The sequence below is a fragment of the Lissotriton vulgaris genome, chromosome 1_1 (assembly GCF_964263255.1).
Source record: "Lissotriton vulgaris chromosome 1_1, aLisVul1.2, whole genome shotgun sequence".
Lineage (NCBI taxonomy): Eukaryota > Metazoa > Chordata > Amphibia > Caudata > Salamandridae > Lissotriton > Lissotriton vulgaris.
Window position 1 is genome coordinate 1,872,296,198 of NC_141685.1, and position 19,206 is coordinate 1,872,315,403.

At 42.5% G+C, this 19,206-nt stretch overlaps 1 protein-coding gene across 1 annotated transcript in view; it reads left to right on the forward strand.

The window, feature by feature from the left end:
• MET (MET proto-oncogene, receptor tyrosine kinase) overlaps window positions 1-19,206 on the forward strand; it is a 426,751-nt gene that overhangs the window by 386,238 nt on the left and 21,307 nt on the right. The window contains exon 18 of the mRNA XM_086919386.1: window positions 6,675-6,784. Coding sequence (XP_086775512.1) covers window positions 6,675-6,784 — 110 coding nt within the window. The remainder of the gene's footprint in view (window positions 1-6,674; window positions 6,785-19,206) is intronic.

Here is a 19,206-nt window from a genome sequence, read left to right on the forward strand (position 1 = left end):
CTGTCCCACCAACTGCTGTAATTGATGCAGGGTAACTTTAGATCCATTTAGACACACTTGCAGGGCTGCCCTGAACTTCCACACTTTGTCATTTGGCAAACGAAAACAACCCTCTCTGGAGTCTAACTCGATCCCCAGAAACTCGAGGCAAGTCGCAGGACCCACCGTCTTACCTGGTGCCAATGGCACACCAAACTGCTTCATTAATACACAAAATTCGGCCAAGGCCCGGCCACATTCAAGATCCCCGGCTGCCCCAAGGAACAGAAAATCATCAAGGTAATGCATCACATGTTGGAAACCCGTCTTCTTTGTGAAGACCCATTGTAGAAAACTACTGAATTTCTCGAAATAGGCACAAGATATAGAGCACCCCATCGGCATACACCTATCCATGTAATAATAACCCTGAAACATGAAACCTAGGAGACGCTGGTCATCTGGGTGTACCGGGAGCAACCGGAACGCTGACTCGATATCTGACTTCGCCATCAGCGCCCCGGGCCCCAGGCGATTCAAAATGGCTACGGCCTCATCGAAGGATGCGTACCGCACCGAACACACTTCCGGATCTATTGCGTCGTTTACAGAAAGACCACGTGGAGCTGACAAATTATGAATCAGTCGGAACTCACCTGGGTCCTTCTTGGGGACCACCCCTAAAGGAGAACAAACAAAATTCTGTACCGGGGGTACACTAAACGGGCCGGCGACCCGACCTCGAGTAACCTCTTTCCGGATCTTACCCTGAACCACGGTCGTATGCTGCAGGACAGAAAGTTGATTTTTACACTTCTCGACACCCTGAAAGTCCCCTACCGGGATGCGGAAACCATACGAAAATCCGTTCCGCAGCACCCCAGCAGAAGTACGATCCGGGTATTCACTGAGCCAGGGAATCATCGCCAAGGTATCAATCGGGGTAGGTAAAGGCGCCCCTCGGACTACGTTAGACCTGTTTGGCGCCTCCTCTCCCCCCGTTATCACCCGTTTTGGCTCTGCACGTGGACTCAGGATGGGACGACCCGCACCCACTACATTCATGTTTAAATTTACACGACCCCTGGGGCCTGGTACATTTACCTCTGTTGAAATTGAAACAAAACCCCCTTTTTCCTGTATTGCCGGCAGGTCTCGAGTAATCGTTGGTACTCGTACCTGACCGAAAGGGCGTCCCCCCATATTGGCGGGAGGATTCGCCAACATTACTTCCTACCAATGGCATTTTCAACATACCTGTCTCCTTCATTTTATCCCATGTCAAAGAATCATAACAATCCCAGGTTAAGCTTTTATTATGCTCTTTTGCCTTTCTAAAAAGATTATCGTAGCAGAACCAATGGTTACCCTGGTGTGATGTCGAGTACCCCATGATTCGTGACTGATAGGTCGGCAACTCGGAAAGCAACTCGGGCCTACGTTCCCCCAAGATCGACGTAAAAATTCCCCATGCATTGCCCCAATTGCCGATAGTCTCATTTACTTTAAAGGCGGCCATTTTTGCCCGCCAAACACTCGGATGCATAAGATCTTTCTGACCCTTAACATGCTCCACCTCATAATGATCAACAAGCAACGAGAAGATGTTCACATATTCCCCCGCCCAAATCTTCTCCTTAATTGCCAAAGGCACATGTTGACCCAACCTTTCTCTACGAGAGGGTGCTGACTCATCCCTCGCAATCGGCAATGGCCGCTTACCTGCACCGGACGCTGCATCTGCGGTCGCAACCGTCCCTTGTGGCTTGTCGACTACTGCAGCCGGCGCGGACACCTTGGCTGCATCCCGTTTCTCGCGCAATTGCTTCATCAGTGCCTGGGCCTCGGCAGCCGTGGCGCCCTCACTACTGTCGCCCAACCACGCTGCAAGTTGTGCTGCCAGCTCGGGCGGCATATCCTCCTTGGACACCGGGGTGACCACTACAGGAATTGGATTCCCCTCCGCCGGTACTGGGGTTGGCGCTTCGAGCGGGGTACAGGGAACCGGGGCGCCTCCCCCAGCTGGTCCCCTCCTTGGCCTCTTGGCTCTTCCTCCTGGAGCTGCTCCAGCCGACGGACGCTCCGGCCCCCCTTCCCCGTCTCTCTCCGCCACCCGTTTCTTCAGCTCAGTCATCTCCTTCATGAGAACCCGAACCATCTGTTCGGTCGTCATTCTCTTCCCGCCTTTCTTGGGCATTTCTCCGACAGAGTATCTGTAAGACAAAAGAAAGATTACAACGCTCAAAATTGGCTCTTCGTTCCGTCTCGAGCTCACGTGCAGCGAGGGGGTGCAGCTTCAGAGCACAGGAACAAGAGGATGTCTTCTGGTCTTGCGTCCCTTTTTATCCGTCTTCAGGGCGGGCGTAAACCCGCCCCTGCCTGCCCCGAGGGCGTGGCCAGCCGCGTCAGTGTCTAGGCCAGCCCACTCTAGGGCGGGAAAGAGCGCGCCCCGGCTACGCCGCTTCGGGCATACCAGCCGAGACGCGCCTCCCGCCCAAAATGGCTTCCCGGGGGGATCGAGGTACCCTGCCATACGTTCGGGGGGACCGAGTGGTCGCCCCTTTCCATAAAACTGTGGGAGCAATGGAAAATATACCCGCACATTACTTCGCAATTTCTTAGCTTACTGATTCTATGTCATCCTAGAGCTGTATCAAGGAAAGTGTGAGTTGCAATAGACAGTCTCCCACTGCTACAATTCATAGGAACTGCTTATTTTGTACCATGCTATGTACCACTACAGTTGAACGTTTCCTATAAATGTTAGCTTAAGCTAATGCAAGGCAGAGGTAAACTTGTTTATACAACTATGGATTTCAGACTCAAGCAAGGACTGTTAACTTTATCAAACACTATCTGTAGTGGAAACAGGATGCCACCTTTTATTATTGAACTGCCATATTGAATAGGATATCATTTGCATGATGCATGACTAGCTGCACTAGAGAGATGATATACCATTTCAGTATTATTACTACACTATCCTCGATTTAAGTAATTAATCATTCTATAGTCATTTGTACACTATAACTTGGAGTACTTCCAAGTGGTTCATCTGGGCTCTGGCAAATCACTCAGGTTGGGTTAGACACAGTCTAAAAGTCTAGACTTATTCTTTCACTATTAGACGATCAACAGCTATTAACAATTTGTATCTTGAAGTATCCTGATGCTTCAATAATGATCCCTCAGATGCCAATGGGCTACTAACTGTTCCCTTTATGAGTGGTCCATCAACCGTGCGGTTATATCTAAAATTGATTGGTGTGTACTAAAATCCCATAAGGAAGAGGTAATTTCCTTACAGGCCTAGCAATTCCCAAAGTTGACCCAAGACATACCTAGGTCAGATTTAGAGTTTGGTGGGTAGGGTACTGCAACACAATGCTTATGTAGTAGCCTGTTCACTAAACTCTCCTTACACTTGTGTCATTTAAAGATTGGAGGACTGTAAGCTTTCCGTCAGGTAGATCGCCCATTGCTACATATACAGAAAACTTACTTAGACAGCCTGACAATGTTCGGTCCATCAGAGTAAAGAGATCACACTTCCCACTCTATTTTGAGCATATGGTGTGATGTCTTTTTTGTCCGTCAGCACCACCAAAAGTCTGGTAGTGACGGACAGAATAAAACAATAATGACCACAACAACCTTGGGAACATCTCCCAGGTTTGACAGTCATTAACATTTTGTTAAGAAACAAATTCCCACATTGGGAGTTCGTATCTGACAACAAACAAAATAAAAGATTGATGTAGGGCACCAAAAACAACAGTGGCAACTCACCAAAATCTTTGCAACTGGACAGAAACTGCCATGATAGTGATTTCTTTCAAGATAAAAAGATGACTGCTAGACAGGTGATCATCTCTATATTTGACAGACGGAGTACCGTCGTAATGGCATACTTAATTTCCACTGTCATCCAGACGTACGTTACTCTATTTGTCAAACTTTAAATCTGCCTTAAGTCTTTCAAAGGACGCTTCGATGTCAAAAGAGATGAAAGAAGACAGCTGGAAATGAGAAATCAGCACTAGGGTGTTGCCTCCTACAACAGAATTTATGACTGTAAACTTACAACTAGTAACTTTGTTAAGATAGGTGGAGATCTCTGCCACCATGGTTGTGATATTTCAAAGAATAGAGAAAAATGTTGAAGTTTTGTAATTAAAAAAAAGATTTTAATAAAAAAAAAATATACATGAATTTAAAATATTTATTTTTTTAACCTAGAAGTTATTAAAATAAAATAAAATCTGACAGCACATTAACTCATCACATTAAGGGGTCGATTAGGATCGCGGACGGACTTCAGTCCGTCCGTGACCCCAAAGTAGGAGGGAACGTCCGCATGGGCTGCGGCGTTCCCTCCGTGCAGATTAGGATGTGGCCACCAGAGTGGTGGTCACATCCTCTATCTTTAACATTGCGGCGGGTGCAGCTTCAAGCTGCACCCGCCGCAATATTAAAAATTGCATGCACGGCATTTGCGTGCACAAAGCGGCAGGCACCGCGCGGTGCCTGCTGCTTTGTTCACGCAAATGCAGGGGGGTACCATAGGTACCCCCCATGTGCACCCCCCACACCCCCTTCACCCAGGGGGCCCGCAACAGGCCCCCGAAGTGAAGGGCCTTATACTTTTCCACGGTGGAAAAGCCGCCGCGGAAAAGCATACATTCTACACCATCCTAATATGGCTGGCGGTGTCTGATAGACACCGCCAGCCATGTTAAAGCTTTTCCGCCGTGGTCGGAAGGCGACCGCGGCGGAAAAGCTGCGGACTGATTGCAAGACCCACCAGCCATCCTAATTTGGCGGTGGGTCTTTCTAGGCTCTGCGGCGGTTTTCCCGCATCCTCCGGGCCGGCAGTGGCTTCTGCCGGCCCGGAGGATGCGGGCAGACCGCAATCATAATAGGCCCCTTAATCTGTATTAAATAATTAATTAAGTTAAATATATTAATTTATTTTATCAATGATATTTTTTAAATTATATTTTTAAAAGTTCTACCCTCACTAACTTTTAATGTTATTTAATATCTATTAACATCTATTAAAATTATGGGCAGATTAGGATGGCGGACGGATCGCCACCGCCATGCAGGCGGTGGCGATCCGTCCGCCATCCCCGCCAGTCCGCCACCTATTTCCCATCCTGCCATATTACAATCGCGGGGGGGACCGTGGCAAACGGGAAGACACCGCCAGCCATATTAGGATGGGCTGAGGGGAATGCCTTTCCGTGGCGGCAATACCGGAACGAAAAGGCATACGGTTCTTGCTTTGGGGGCCAGCAACGGGCCCCCAAAGCAAGAACCGTTTGCGATTCCTTAAATGCTATGTCTGTAGCATTTTTCTGTTGCGAATTATGGTTAAGAATTCGCAAATTACCACCAACTTGTAGTTGATGGTAACTTGCGAATTCTTCAAAAAATGCACAATTTGGCATTTTTGAAGGTGGCATGTGATGCACACACATGCCCATAGGGCATGTATGTGCGCCATATGCACACACATGTACATTTAAGGGGTGCAGCAGGGTGTCTTTGAGACACCCCTGCACCCTTGAAATAATTCTAAAATTGCGATTAGCAAATTGCGAATTCGGAATTTGAGAATTATTTCGCAATCATTCCTATGGGCCTCCTGGCCCATAGGAATGCATTGGGAATTATTCCTTAATTGCAAATTCGCAAAATGCGAATTCGCAAATAAGGAAGATTAAGGAATCGCTAAAAAATAGCGATTTTCTTCATACATACCATTTTGCGATTCCTAAATAGCGATTCCTTAAAAATCGCTATTTAGGAATCGCAAAAGGGTTTGTTGATACATAAGGCCCTAAGTGCAAAGTTTTTAGTTGCTCCTAGAAGATTTGTGATAAATAGTTCTCAATATCTCTTAAAAGTTTATTGGCTTCAGATAAACAGATTGCTCTGAAAACATACTGTAGCACTCACATTTTTGTTTAGATAGCATCAGCCAAAAATGTAGATGATATCATGGGTTGAAATTATAATTTGTTTACTGAAGTAATTTTTTAACAATTCTGCCACAAGAAAGATATGCATGCAGTGTAACAGAACATATATCCAATGTAAACATCATTTGGCACCACTTCCTGCAGTGTGCTCAATCTTAGTGTACCTCGCCAGCATGAGGTACATTTTTTTATGATGAAAAGGATCCTATTAGAGATACATTGATGTGCGTTTTCAAAGTAGAAGCACAGTGTACCTTCTAAGCAAACCGAAACAATAGTTTAAGTAAAGCTGATGATGAACTAATGGGCTTGGACAAGAGGAGCAAGGGTTACAGCTAAATAATGCACAACATACTTCTACAGAATCATAAATATCTGATGCTTACACAAAGTAGCATTTACATTATACTGTCACAGTTTGTGGTCCCTCATGCATGCTACAACTTGCCATAAACATTTAAAAGGTGTTTCTATGTAATGAAATGCAAAAGTAATAACTAAATCCTCGCATCATCATCAGTGTGTGTGTTTGAGCAGATTTATTGTTTTATGTGTATAACCACACGCTGTCGATTTGAGATAGCAGCATTTTTAGTTCAATGTGAACACAGTCTGAAATTCTTAGTTTTGTACAAATGTGTTGGGAATGATTATTGGCAATCAAAGTACTGCCATAATTGCAATCGTAAATGTCCCTTTGTATTACAGAATCCAACTGTGAAAGATCTCATAGGTTTTGGACTTCAAGTTGCAAAAGGCATGGAATATCTTGCCAGCAAAAAGTTTGTTCACAGAGATTTAGCTGCCAGAAATTGCATGTAAGTATAATAATGTATGCACAACTTGCATTCATTTAATTTTCTATCCCTAACATTACCCTGTAAATGGAAAATAAGCTGATTTCATAAGCTCACAAATAAGGTGTCAGCTGGACGGGGCAGTGGTCACTATTTTGTGTACCCCAGCACCTACTCTCTCTCCTCATGGTTCAAAGGGAATAAATGCAGGTTATTTGGGATCACCACCAATCTACTGTTTAACTATTTTATTTTCTGTTTAAAAACGTTGAGTCCTATTTACAAGAGTAACTTTGAGCCCGTTGATTTACCAACATGTCAGTTTACTACTACACCTAGGTGTTAGTCTATACTTTTTTGCTATTCATCATTTTTGAGTGTAGATTTACTGCAAAGTGTGGACTTACATGTTGCACCCCCTGGTGGAGCTTCCTACAACAGTATTTACAAGTGTTAACTTACTACAAATACCTTTTCACAGGTAGGTGGAGATCTCCATGACTGTGGTGGAGATCTTTCTTTGGGAAGGTAGAGAGAAAATTATTAAAATGTATTACTCTTTAAAAAATTACTAAAACTTTTTAGAATATAAAATATAAATGTAAAATAATGTAAAATATCAATTTCAAACCTAGAACAGATAGAATAAAATGTTTCAGCACCTTACTCATTAAATTAAATGTAAATTCATTAACATATATGTCATTTATTCACACATAATGTACTCATCATACTCATACATATTTCTTAAAATCTAATTACGAAAACTAAATTCCCTCCCAGCAGTTTTATTTTTATCCAATATATTTAAAATGTTTGTAAAATGTATGTGCACAACGTACTTTAATTTATACTTTAAATTATGTTTCTTAAAGTTATTAAAATAATTATTTGATAATTATTTACACATGTAACATGTATTGAAATATAGGCTGAAATGAATAATTGCGGGGACAGTTGGAGTGTCAGTAAAATTATACCGATGGTCGGCAAGCTGCTGAGTGCTCTGTCGAAGCTCTTGGGCATTTGGTGGATAATATATATATATATATAGACACAGCAAGGAGACAATACAGCGAGAAAATAAAGAGCAATGCAATCAATGTACCCACTCTTGCAGATGTCGATCATGATTCCTCCAGTGTAGAGACAGTATCGTTAACAAGTGAATCAAGTGTTGAATTGGACCGACCCATTGCAAGGAAAGCTAAATTGAGTGTGGGTCAGGAGCTTGACTTTTTTAGTGGAGGAAAAACTGCAAACACTACGGCCGAGGCAGCAAAGGAGGACAGTAGAAAACGCAGAAACAAAAGAAGACGTGACATGCGCAAAAGGTGGAAACAAAAATATAAAAAAGAAACCGCAGTGGCAGAAAAAAACAGCCCTAAATGATGTTAGTGTCATCAACTTGTCAACAGTGGAGCTAACTAAAGCACAGGAACTGCTATTAGCTCTAGGGTTTAATTTCTGTCCAGGAGATAGTTTTAACTACGCGCGTACACATATTGATGTGAATTGCTTTATTAGAACACTCAAATTAAAGATATTCTTTGCGTTAAAAACTTGCAAACACAATTGGAAAAAATCCCAGGGCAAGAAGAAGAAATTGGTCCGATGTTGGCAGCTTCTGACATTCCAAATTTGCTAGTACTGCATGAGTTAAATGAGCAAACGGATTCTCAAACATTGTATGATGGTATGGATGTGGCTACACAATAGAGATTGAGGAAAATTAATCATGTACAAAAATGAGCTGGGATCAGTCCCTTTAAACCTAAATCTTGTTTTGTACCACTAATGCCTAAGGACGCTATTGATACATTCCATGACATGGTCACCAATGACTTGAAAAAATTAAATCATACAGTGGATAAAAGCAGAAAGCAGAGAACTTAGTTTTTTAGAAAACAAGCGTATGATAAATTAATGAAAAAATTAGGTGAAAACCATGATGTTGTTCTTAAAAAATCAGATAAGGGGGGCAACTTAGTACTGTGCCCAAAAAAGGATTATATTCAAGAAGCACAGAGGCAACTAAATGAGGAAAGCTGTTATATAAAATCCAGCACAAAAGAATATGACAAAGCCAAAGTAACACTACAAAAACAATTGGCCCAATGGAGAAGGGAAGGCTTCATATCTAATGAAGTTTATGTAGTATGAATTCCCAGTATTACCTGTGTTATACTTAATTCCTAAAAGACATAAAAATGTCATGCCTGTCCCCGGTAGGCCAATTATATCGGCCATCAATTGTGCAGGCGAGAAGGTTGGTCAATATATTGACTACTTCTTACAGAACTTAGTCAAGGACCTGCCTGGTTATGTCAGAGATACTGGAGATTTCCTTAAGAAAATAGAACACTTGACATGGACAGATGATCTATTTCTAATAACGCTTGATATAGAATCATTATACACCAGTAAAGACCATACCCAAGGACTAAGGGCAGTGAAACATTTTTTGAATACCAGGTCCAGTGAATTCTATGAACACAACAAGGTTTTTCTAGAGCTCATTACATGGTGCCTTAATAATAACTTTTTTCTTTTTGATAAAGATATCTTTAAACAACTGAGGGGTGTGGCGATGGGTGCCTGTTTCTACCCCAGCTATGCATGCTTGCATGTTGGCTTGCGGGAGGAACAGGTCCTCAAAAAAACACACCAACCACCATTTGAGTCACATGTTGTGACATATCTGAGATACATAGACGATGTCTTTATGTTGTGGAGAGGTAATGATACAGAAGCCCATCAATTTATTGAGGACATTAACAAAAACTCCATGAACCTAATATTTACATCCCACATTCATAAGACACAGATTGAGTTTTTAGATGTGAGGCTTCACATTAATGAAGGAAGACTCGAAAGCACTCTATATAGAAAACCTACATCTGGCTACATTATGTTGCATGCAAACAGTTCTCACCCCAGACAACTGTTTGCGAGTATACCTTATGGAGAAATCCTCAGACTTAAGCATATATGTGGCAATGAGGCAGATTTCAATAGGTGCCAAAGTGAGATGTTGGAAAGGTTAAAAGCCAGAGGGTATACAGATAAAATAATCAGTGATGCAATTACAAAAGCTAGTACTCGACCCAGACACAGTCTCTTTAAAAATAACAATAATGAGAGAGAATTAGAATTTACTGCTGGATCAAAAAATATCGATACCCCTAGACCTATTACAGCCTTTTGTAATGAAGAACGGAAGATCAGAGCCATTATTAACAAACATTGGGCGATAGTGCTGACTGACAGCGTGTTCCGCAACAGGCTAGCAGAGACCCCAACGGTCACGTATAGAAAAGGGAAATCAATGGGTACTATTCTTGATAAAAACTCCCCTGAGACCCGAAAAGCTGCTACCTGGTTGCAATCAATGAAAGGGTTTAGAAAATGTGCAACATGCAGAGCATGTAAATTTGGCTGCAATATGACACATTATTCCACCCCATTTAGTGAGTCGCCTATTCCAATCCAGGGCAACAATAATTGTAAAACTGAATATGGTGCATATGTTCTGACATGCACCTGCGACCTTAACTATATTGGTAGTACAAAGCTGCAGGTGCATGTCAAAATTTTGCAGCATGTTAGGGCTATTCTCCACAGTGACCCCGCGTACCCATTGGCACGGCATTTCAAACGAACTCATGCGAATGATATTAATTGTCTCTCCTATCATGTGATCAATGCTATCCCTAGATCCCGAAGGGGTGGTAACAGGGAACGAGAACTCAGACAATTGGAAACCAAGATCATCTTAGAGTTCGATACCAAGTGGCATAATGGGTTAAACAATACGGAAGACATGCACAATTTCTTGTAAAGGTCTTTTTATTTTTGTGCATCATTGTTTTTCTGTATATTAATGTCATTATACTAGGTGGGTTATTAGTATAAATGAAGTTTTATTATGATTCTTCCAGCCAACTCTAGACCAGCACAACAAAATGATATTGATATGATTATATAGGTGCACTGGTTAAGTAAAATCTGCTGCCACAAAGAATGACATTTTTCCCAATTAAGATCTGTTTTTGCATATATTGAAGTTTTAAAGCAAGCAATCTTTTATAAAGTATGTCTTTTAATAGTATTTTCCTTTAGTGGAATTTTACTGTTATCAATATTTTTAAATGTTTGCATTGAAATTATACTAAAATTGGTCTATATTAATTTTTGTATCACACTTCATCTTTGCTTTTTTTGCACTTTAGCCACTAGTTTGCACATTGAAATACTTTTCAATTTTCTGCTGCTTATCACATATGCACTTTACTCCAATGTTAAATACCGGATTTATCCAGGAATAAGCTTTTTTATCAATGATAACAGAAACTCGAAACTGAAGAAATGTACATGTTGTGTGGATTTATCTAGCAATATCTATTTATCTGAACAATATATGTATTTATATATTCAGATTTAGTACTCATGCACATAGATTCCATAAATGTGTATATTAAATCTGTGTTTTTACTGACAAGATGTATAAACACCTGATATGGTACATGTGTATTTGGCTTTTACATAAGCTGCCGTTCACAGTGAGTCTGTTTTCCATGATGATCATCATGTGACTTGGAGAGGTGAAGGTGGGTGGTTACCAAACACATAAAAAAAATGCAATGGAGAAAAACACAAATGCATGTGAACAAGGGTTCCTTTGGCCTGAAACGTGTTGTGCGTGGGTTGTTGCAAGTAAGAAAACATCTTGCCAGAAGTCCTGCGGGGTCCGAGTCTCCTTCTTCGCCGCCGCTGTGCGGCGTTGGAAGTAGCGGGTGTTGAATTTCGCCGATATACATATATATATATATATAATTTTTTTCGGAGACTGACTAAAACGCCGTACCCGTGCCTTCATGTGCCAGTGCCAGGGATAGCGGCAGAGGCCACTCAATATCGAAACAAATCCTGCCACAGATGGAAGGAAAGCGGCACACCAATTCTAGCCACAAGTGTTTATACATGCAAAACAATGGTCTTTGCCAAGTTTGCATGACAAATCCAACGTAGCCAATAAATATGTGTGACGTCACCAAGGACATATAGAACATTTCTGAATATGAATATCGAGCAATTGCTTATATACAGGTCAGTTGTTTGATCTTTACAATTCTCCTTATAAATCATAATTCTCTGATAAATAACAATTAAAAATAGTAAAAACAGTTTCTAACATTTAGTTGTTCAATTCGATCGCTATGGACAACAATAGATATAGTGTGGCTGATTACAATATCGTCAAGAAAGCATTCCCACCATATCGGGTTAGGAATGCTTTCCGATCGATTTGTATTCAGAGAGTCCTACCGACCAATTGCGATGTGTCCGGATGCTTATGGACTTGGTTCAGTCTGACTCCCATTAGTGCTCCAAGATACATATCTATACAATATCTATACATGCACATATACACACACTTACATACACAACTATATATATTCAAAACAGGAGCCAATGAACTTTGGGTAGTTCCCAAGTATATGCGGTGAGCAGGTTCATAATATGGAGCACACTACAACACTAGCAAAACTCTGAATCTGCTTAATTCAAACGTCTGTTTTTCTAGCAGATTTTTAAGCATAGGATTAGCATAATGCCAGTCTTTAAGCATAGGATTGTTTGGTAATTATTTATAAGTGTTTAAAATATGTAACAGTTTTTATCATGTTACTATACTATATATATATATATATATTTATTTATATAATTTAAAATTCACAGGCATTACAACTTACTCCCAGAGAAAACATACAAACAAATAACGACAGGGACATAAAATAACTCACCATAGTAATGAATGTTAAACAAATAAAATTAATTTGTTTACCATTTGTTATTAGGGTGTGTTATTTTATGTCCCTGTTGTCATTATTTCTTTGTTTTCTATTGGAGTAAGTTGCAGTGCTTGTGAGTGACTGTGTTTGGGGCTTCACCTACTCCAGGTGCTGGAGTACATTTACTACGGGTTTAGGACATGTTTGGCTGTTGTAACTTTAAACTTTTTGTTTAGTAAAGTACTTACTCTATTGTGGGTACGTGTTTTTATTTGAAAGCCCCTCCCAAAACCCCTTACTTACATTTCCCTTAACCCACACATTTGGGAGTAAGTAAGTAAGTATTCCCGATTGTTCACCAATTCCGCTTTGCCCCTCTCAAATGTACTACTTAAATGTAGGCTTACATATGCAGGAAGAGCAAAAGCATCCATACATTTGGGAACTACAATTTGTAGTATGTAATACTACTGTAGTACAAGTGAACGTACTAGAAAACGCAGGTGGTGAATCGGGTCCTGTAAGTTTTGTGCACACACAACTCATTCATGTGTGCAGCCAAATAATGAAGTGAGGTATTTTGTGGAGTGGAGTGGAGTGAAGAGTTACGCACATCTTGGAACAGTTTGGGCCTCTCCTCCATATTTTTTAATATTAGAACAAAATTGAACTTTTATTAATTATTTGCCAAAGTTCTTCCAACCATTAGATTGAGATATCCTTTTGAAGCCTCTGTTTATATTCACAGTGCGTTAAGTAAGACAAAGAAAATGTTTGGGGCTCTAATAGGAGTATTACTTAAGAGGAAAAAATGAAAATATTTATAGAAGGTGTGATGTCTGTGATTAAGGTCATGTTTGAATACAGATGGACTAGAATCACACTGGCCTCCTCCTTCTTGTCCTCCTAAATCATCTGCTATTCATCCTTCACCTATTCCTGGTCACCTTCCTCCTAGTCACAGTTCTCTTCCTGGTCCACCTGTTATGGTTCCACTACTCACATATTGTAGTATGTGAGGAGTATATTACCTAGAGAGGACGCAACTATGATCCACCTTCCGTTTACTCTGTCCTTGCATGTTGCATAGTTCTGGTTGCCCCTGTTATCCAGTTTTATGGGTGTCTCTCATGGATTCACATGCCTGAATCATTCCCCGTCATCGAGATGGGAGTCCCGGTAAATAGAAAAGTAATGTCCTATAGACATACATAGAGAAAAGTAGGCCTAAGGGCCTTACCTTAGTAGCCTATTTATGTCCTTTTGTAAAAAGGACCAAACTCTAGAAGGTAGCCAATCAGCTACCACCTCCCTCTAGAACCTTCCTGCCAGGAGCCTCAGTCTCTCAGATTTTCTACCACACGTTGTCCTAGGGAGTCTCCACCTGAGTTCTCCTCAGGATTTCAAGATTTACTTCTTTTCCTCACAGAAATTGAATATTTTCTTCTACAAACAACAATGTCTACTCAGCAGAAGAAAGGACTTTTCAGAGCCTGTTCATCCTGTGGTAAGAAAAGACTGCATGTTGATGACAAGCATGAAACTTGCCTCTACTGTCTTTACCCTGACCATTCGGTGAAAGAATGTAGAATATGTAGAACATTTTCTACAAAGACTCTTAAAGACAGGGAAGGAAGACTGCTACTCTGGTTAAGTAGACTTAAAAACAGAGATGATGCAGTATCTTCAGAGGAAGGAGAAATGGCTTCGGTGTCATCCAAGCTGTCCTTGAAGAGGCCTAGGGTGAGTTCCCCTGGCCCTACGGACGTTCCTCCTAAAAAGACTGCCTCTAAGTCTTCTGAGGTAAAATCTGTCACGTCCGAAAAAGAAGTTACCACCTTCAGAAAGCCATCTCAATCATCGACGACGAGTTCGTCGACGCATTCTTCACTTAAGACAACCTATGTTTCCACATCGACTACCACGGTCTCAACGACGATGGCATCAGCCTCCTCATCGACGACATCTATAACTCAATCGTTGACGGCGGGTAAGCCTCTGTCATCAATTATACTTATAAAAAAGCAATCGACGTTACTTAAAGTTCCGTCGACGGCATCGTCGGCGACGACAACGTCGACGACGAAACATAAACTGTCGACTCCAGCATCGACGACGAGACACCATTGACTCCAGGCGCTTCGTCGACGAAGACATCGACGACGGTAAGCACAAGGTCGTCGACGAAGGTATCGGCGTCAAGCACGCTGTCAACAAAGGCACCGTCGACGACTACCGCGTCGTCGAGGACACTGTCGACGACTTCATCATCGACGACGAAGGTACCGTCGACGACCACACAATCGACGACTAAGATACAGTCGACGAAGGAATCGTCGACGAAGAAACCGTCGACGAAGGAACCGTCGACGACCTAGTCGTCGACACATGAAAAACAATCGGCGTCTGCACCGTCGACGACGAAATTGACAACAACATCGTCGACGCCGTGGAAAAAAACTGATTTAATTCCTCCAAAACGGAATGAAAAGATTCAGATTACACCCGAAATAACATCACCAAGTAGAGTACAAGGATTACTTCCATCTTGCCTCCTACAAAGTGATGAATCTGAAGACGACCACTATGAGCAAGCTACGAGTCCTTCAGATCTTATTGTGAAGTGCCAGAGCACAGACGAAGATGATGTAGTTATTACAGAAGAGACCGTTCATACACAACAGGTCACTCCTATGGTTTGCCTTCCAGGTTCAATTGTCTCAGATCTCCAATTCTGGATCGCAGACTACAAGAAACGTTTTCCGGAATCACCTGCGGAACCTCCAATAGAGAAATCTTCATTATCTTCCAAAACGCATTCATCTCCAAAAACAAGGCCTCCACCTCTAGATCTTACTCAAGAGAGAGAGCCAGTTCATAATGTACAGTCATCGGACGACGACGGAGAGGAACCAGAAGAAGGGGAGGTACGGGATGACCTCTCTTCTCACAGGGATGATGAGGAGTATATAGCTCATTCTCCAGCCACACCTGAACCTCAGACTTCAGATTCCCCCCCAGTGGATATTGGAGGTTTCCACAACTTGGTGGAAAGAGCAGCCACAAGATTTCACATGGCTATAGAGTCACAAGAGACAGACTGTTTTCTTTATGATTTTAAAGATCCGATCAAGAAGACAACTAGATCTATTCCCAAGGTCAGCAATTGATGCAAACGCCAGCATCGGTCTCTATAGTAGTGCCCAGACTGGATAAAAAGTACAAAGCGCCATCAACAGCAGCTACCTGCCTTAATGCACACCCCAAACCAGATTCTGTAGTCGCACAAGCGGCTCAAAAGAATTCTAGAAATCCATCCTCGTCACTGTCAGCACCACCAGACAAGGAGGGCAGGAAATTGGACAGCATAGGCAAACGCTTCTCAACTACGTCCGCCATGACTGTCAAAATAGCGAACGCAATTGCGTTAATAGGCAGATACAACAGACAATTATGGGAAGATATCGTCCCATACATGAAAGAAATACCAGAAGACTTGCAGGAGGAAGTCAAATCCCTCCTGAAGGAAGGACAAATGTCAGCATCAGAAATCATCGATTGCGCAGTAGATGTCGCAATGACAGGCTTCAGGCAACTGGCGGGTGCAGCAGTATTAAGGAGACAAGGATGGCTCAAGGCAACATCATTCAGACAAGAAATCCAAACTAAGGTACTGGATATGCCCTATAACGGACAACATCTGTTTGGGGACAAAATTGACGAAGCCCTACAGGCAATCAAAAAAGACATGGATACTGCACGAGCTCTAGGCACCTTACAGTTCAGAAACCAGTCCTTTCGAGGACACAGAGGCAGAGGTCAGCCCTCTTACAGAGGATCATACCAGGGAAAATCTTCCTACACATATAATCAAGGCAGATCGCAATACCAACAGCGACAGCAGCAACAAGGTCGCCAGACCTCCTACGGGAAAACAAATTTCAGAGGGAGAAACCAGAGGAAACCAACAGGCGGACGCCAATGACAGTTCCAGCAGCTAGCCCCTCAACCATCTCGTTCTTTCAAAATTGGAGGCAAAATATCACACTTCTTCCACAATTGGAAAGCAATAACAACAGATCGATGGGTGATACAATTAATCCAATACGGACACTCATTGGTTCAATCCCTCCAACAACTCCTCCTCGCAAGATCCAACACGCACATTTGCGATAACTCCTCCAGGAGATTTCATCAATGTTGAAGAAAGGGGCACTAGAACGAGTCCCAACAGCTCAAAAAGGAAAAGGATTTTATTCCCGATTCTTTCTGATTCAACAGAAAAGAAAAAAGTAGCGGCCCATATTAGATCTCAGGGCACTCAATTCATTCCTAAAGAGCCAATCGTTCAGGATGGTATCCCTTCAGGAAATATTAGGATCTCTAGAGGAAGGAGACCTCCAAGACGCATATTACCACATACCAATACACTGGCGCCACAGGAAATACCTGCGATCTGCTGTAGCAGGACAACACTACCAGTTCTGTGTCCTACCATTCGGCCTAAAATCGGCGCCTCGCGTTTTCACAAAGTGCCTCTCTCCAGTGTCAGCTTACCTAAGACAGCAAGGCCACCAGGTCTTCCCCTACCTGGACGACTGGCTGGTGAAAGCACCTTCTATGAAAGGCGCGCAAATGTCTTCTAACGCCTGTCTCAATATTTTCGTCAAACTGGGCCTGACTCTCAATCGCGAGAAGTCAATCTTGCAACCCTCCAAAGTTATAACTTTTCTAGGGGCAACTCTAAATACGACATCTGCAACAGCATTCCCATCACAGGAAAGAAAACAGAAACTAATTGCTACGGCCAATGCAGTGACCTCAATGAACACCATCCGAGTCTGTACTTTCAAGTCCCTTCTAGGGATGATGTCCTCGTGTATACTACTCATTCCTCACAGCCGGCTCAGGATGCGCCCACTCCAGGAGGCACTGACCAAGCAGTGGACTCAGTGTACAGACTCTTTCGAGGACCACATAGTGATTACTCCACAAATCACCAAGGCATTACGCTGGTGGAAGACTTCCACCAACCTATCACAAGGACTAATGTTCCTTCTGCCTCCAACTCCACATATCATAACTACAGACGCCTCTCTAGAAGGATGGGGAGCAGTCCTTCAAGAGTTGCAAATCAGTGGCAAGTGGACGGACCAAGAGAAGAAACTCCACATCAACCTCCTAGAACTGAGGGCAGTGTTTCTGTCTCTACAAGCCTTCCTCCCCCGCATCAAAAACTCAACAGTGCTTGTGAGAATGGACAACACAACCACAATGCACTATCTAAACAAGCAGGGAGGAACACGTTCTCTGACACTATCTCTAGAATCACAAAAAATTTGGAACTGGCTAGTACTCCACAACATCAACCTCACGGCAGAGTATGTCCCGGGCAAGGACAACGTCATAGCGGACGCATTGAGCAGACAGAGGTCTCTGTCCCACGAATGGGAACTCAACCAAAATGTTCTAAACGACATTTTCATAAAATGGGGGAAACCACAAATAGACCTATTTGCCACCAGGGAGAACGCCAAATGCCGCAACTTCGCAAGTTGGCATCCCCAATCGCAGTCACTAGGAAATGCATTTTCCATCGCATGGCGCAACGTGTTTGCATACGCATTTCTGCCATTTCCCCTACTAACAAGAGTCATTCGGAAAATGAAGACGGAGCACTGCACACTGATTCTCATTGCCCCGTTCTGGCCGAGGCAACACTGGTTCACAGACCTTCGTCACCTCTCAGTCCAACCTTCAATCCATCTGGGACATCATCCATCACTACTCACAATGTCCAAAGGCCAAGTACTCCACCCAAATCTGAAATCCCTCAGATTATCAGCATGGCTCCTGACTACAGAGAATTCTCACAGCTAAACATTCCGCAGGAGTGCAAGAATGTCCTAGCAAAGGCTAGAGCTGATAGCACAAACAAAACTTATTCACTAAAATGGAAACGCTTTTGTGTTAGGTGTATGGATAATGACCTCCATCCCTTTCAAATCACTCCGTAACAGCTCCTACCATATTTATTACTGTTGGTACAATCTGGTCTTGCCCATGCATCTATCAGAGTTCATCTGGCAGCCATCTCCCGCTTCACGAGAACATCAAAAGGAACCTCGCTATGGTCCCACAGTTTAATTAAACAATTCCTGAAAGGACTCTACAGATCCTTTCCTCAACCACGCACAGTTCCACCAACATGGCACCTTAATGGTACTCAACCAGTTAATGAAACATCCGTTTGAGCCCATCCATAGAGCTGAAATCAAATACATCTCATGGAAAACAGCACTACTATTAGCCTTGACTTCAGCAAGAAGGGTCAGCGAGCTGCAAGCTCTTACCATTCAAGATCCCTTCATGCAGTTTAGAGAAGATAGAGTGATTTTAAGGACTAATCCACGCTTCATTCCCAAGGTCCCTTCGGATTTCCACCTAAACGAGCCACTAGTCCTCCGATCATTCTTTCCTAATCCCAGTTCTCCAGCGGAACGATCACTTCACTCTTTAGACCTAAAAAGATGTCTTAAATTCTATTTAGACAAAACAAAACATATCAGGAAAACGAAACAACTTTTCATTGCCTTCAGCAGACAAAGAAAAGGCATGCCACTTTCTAAACAAAGCATTTCAAGATGG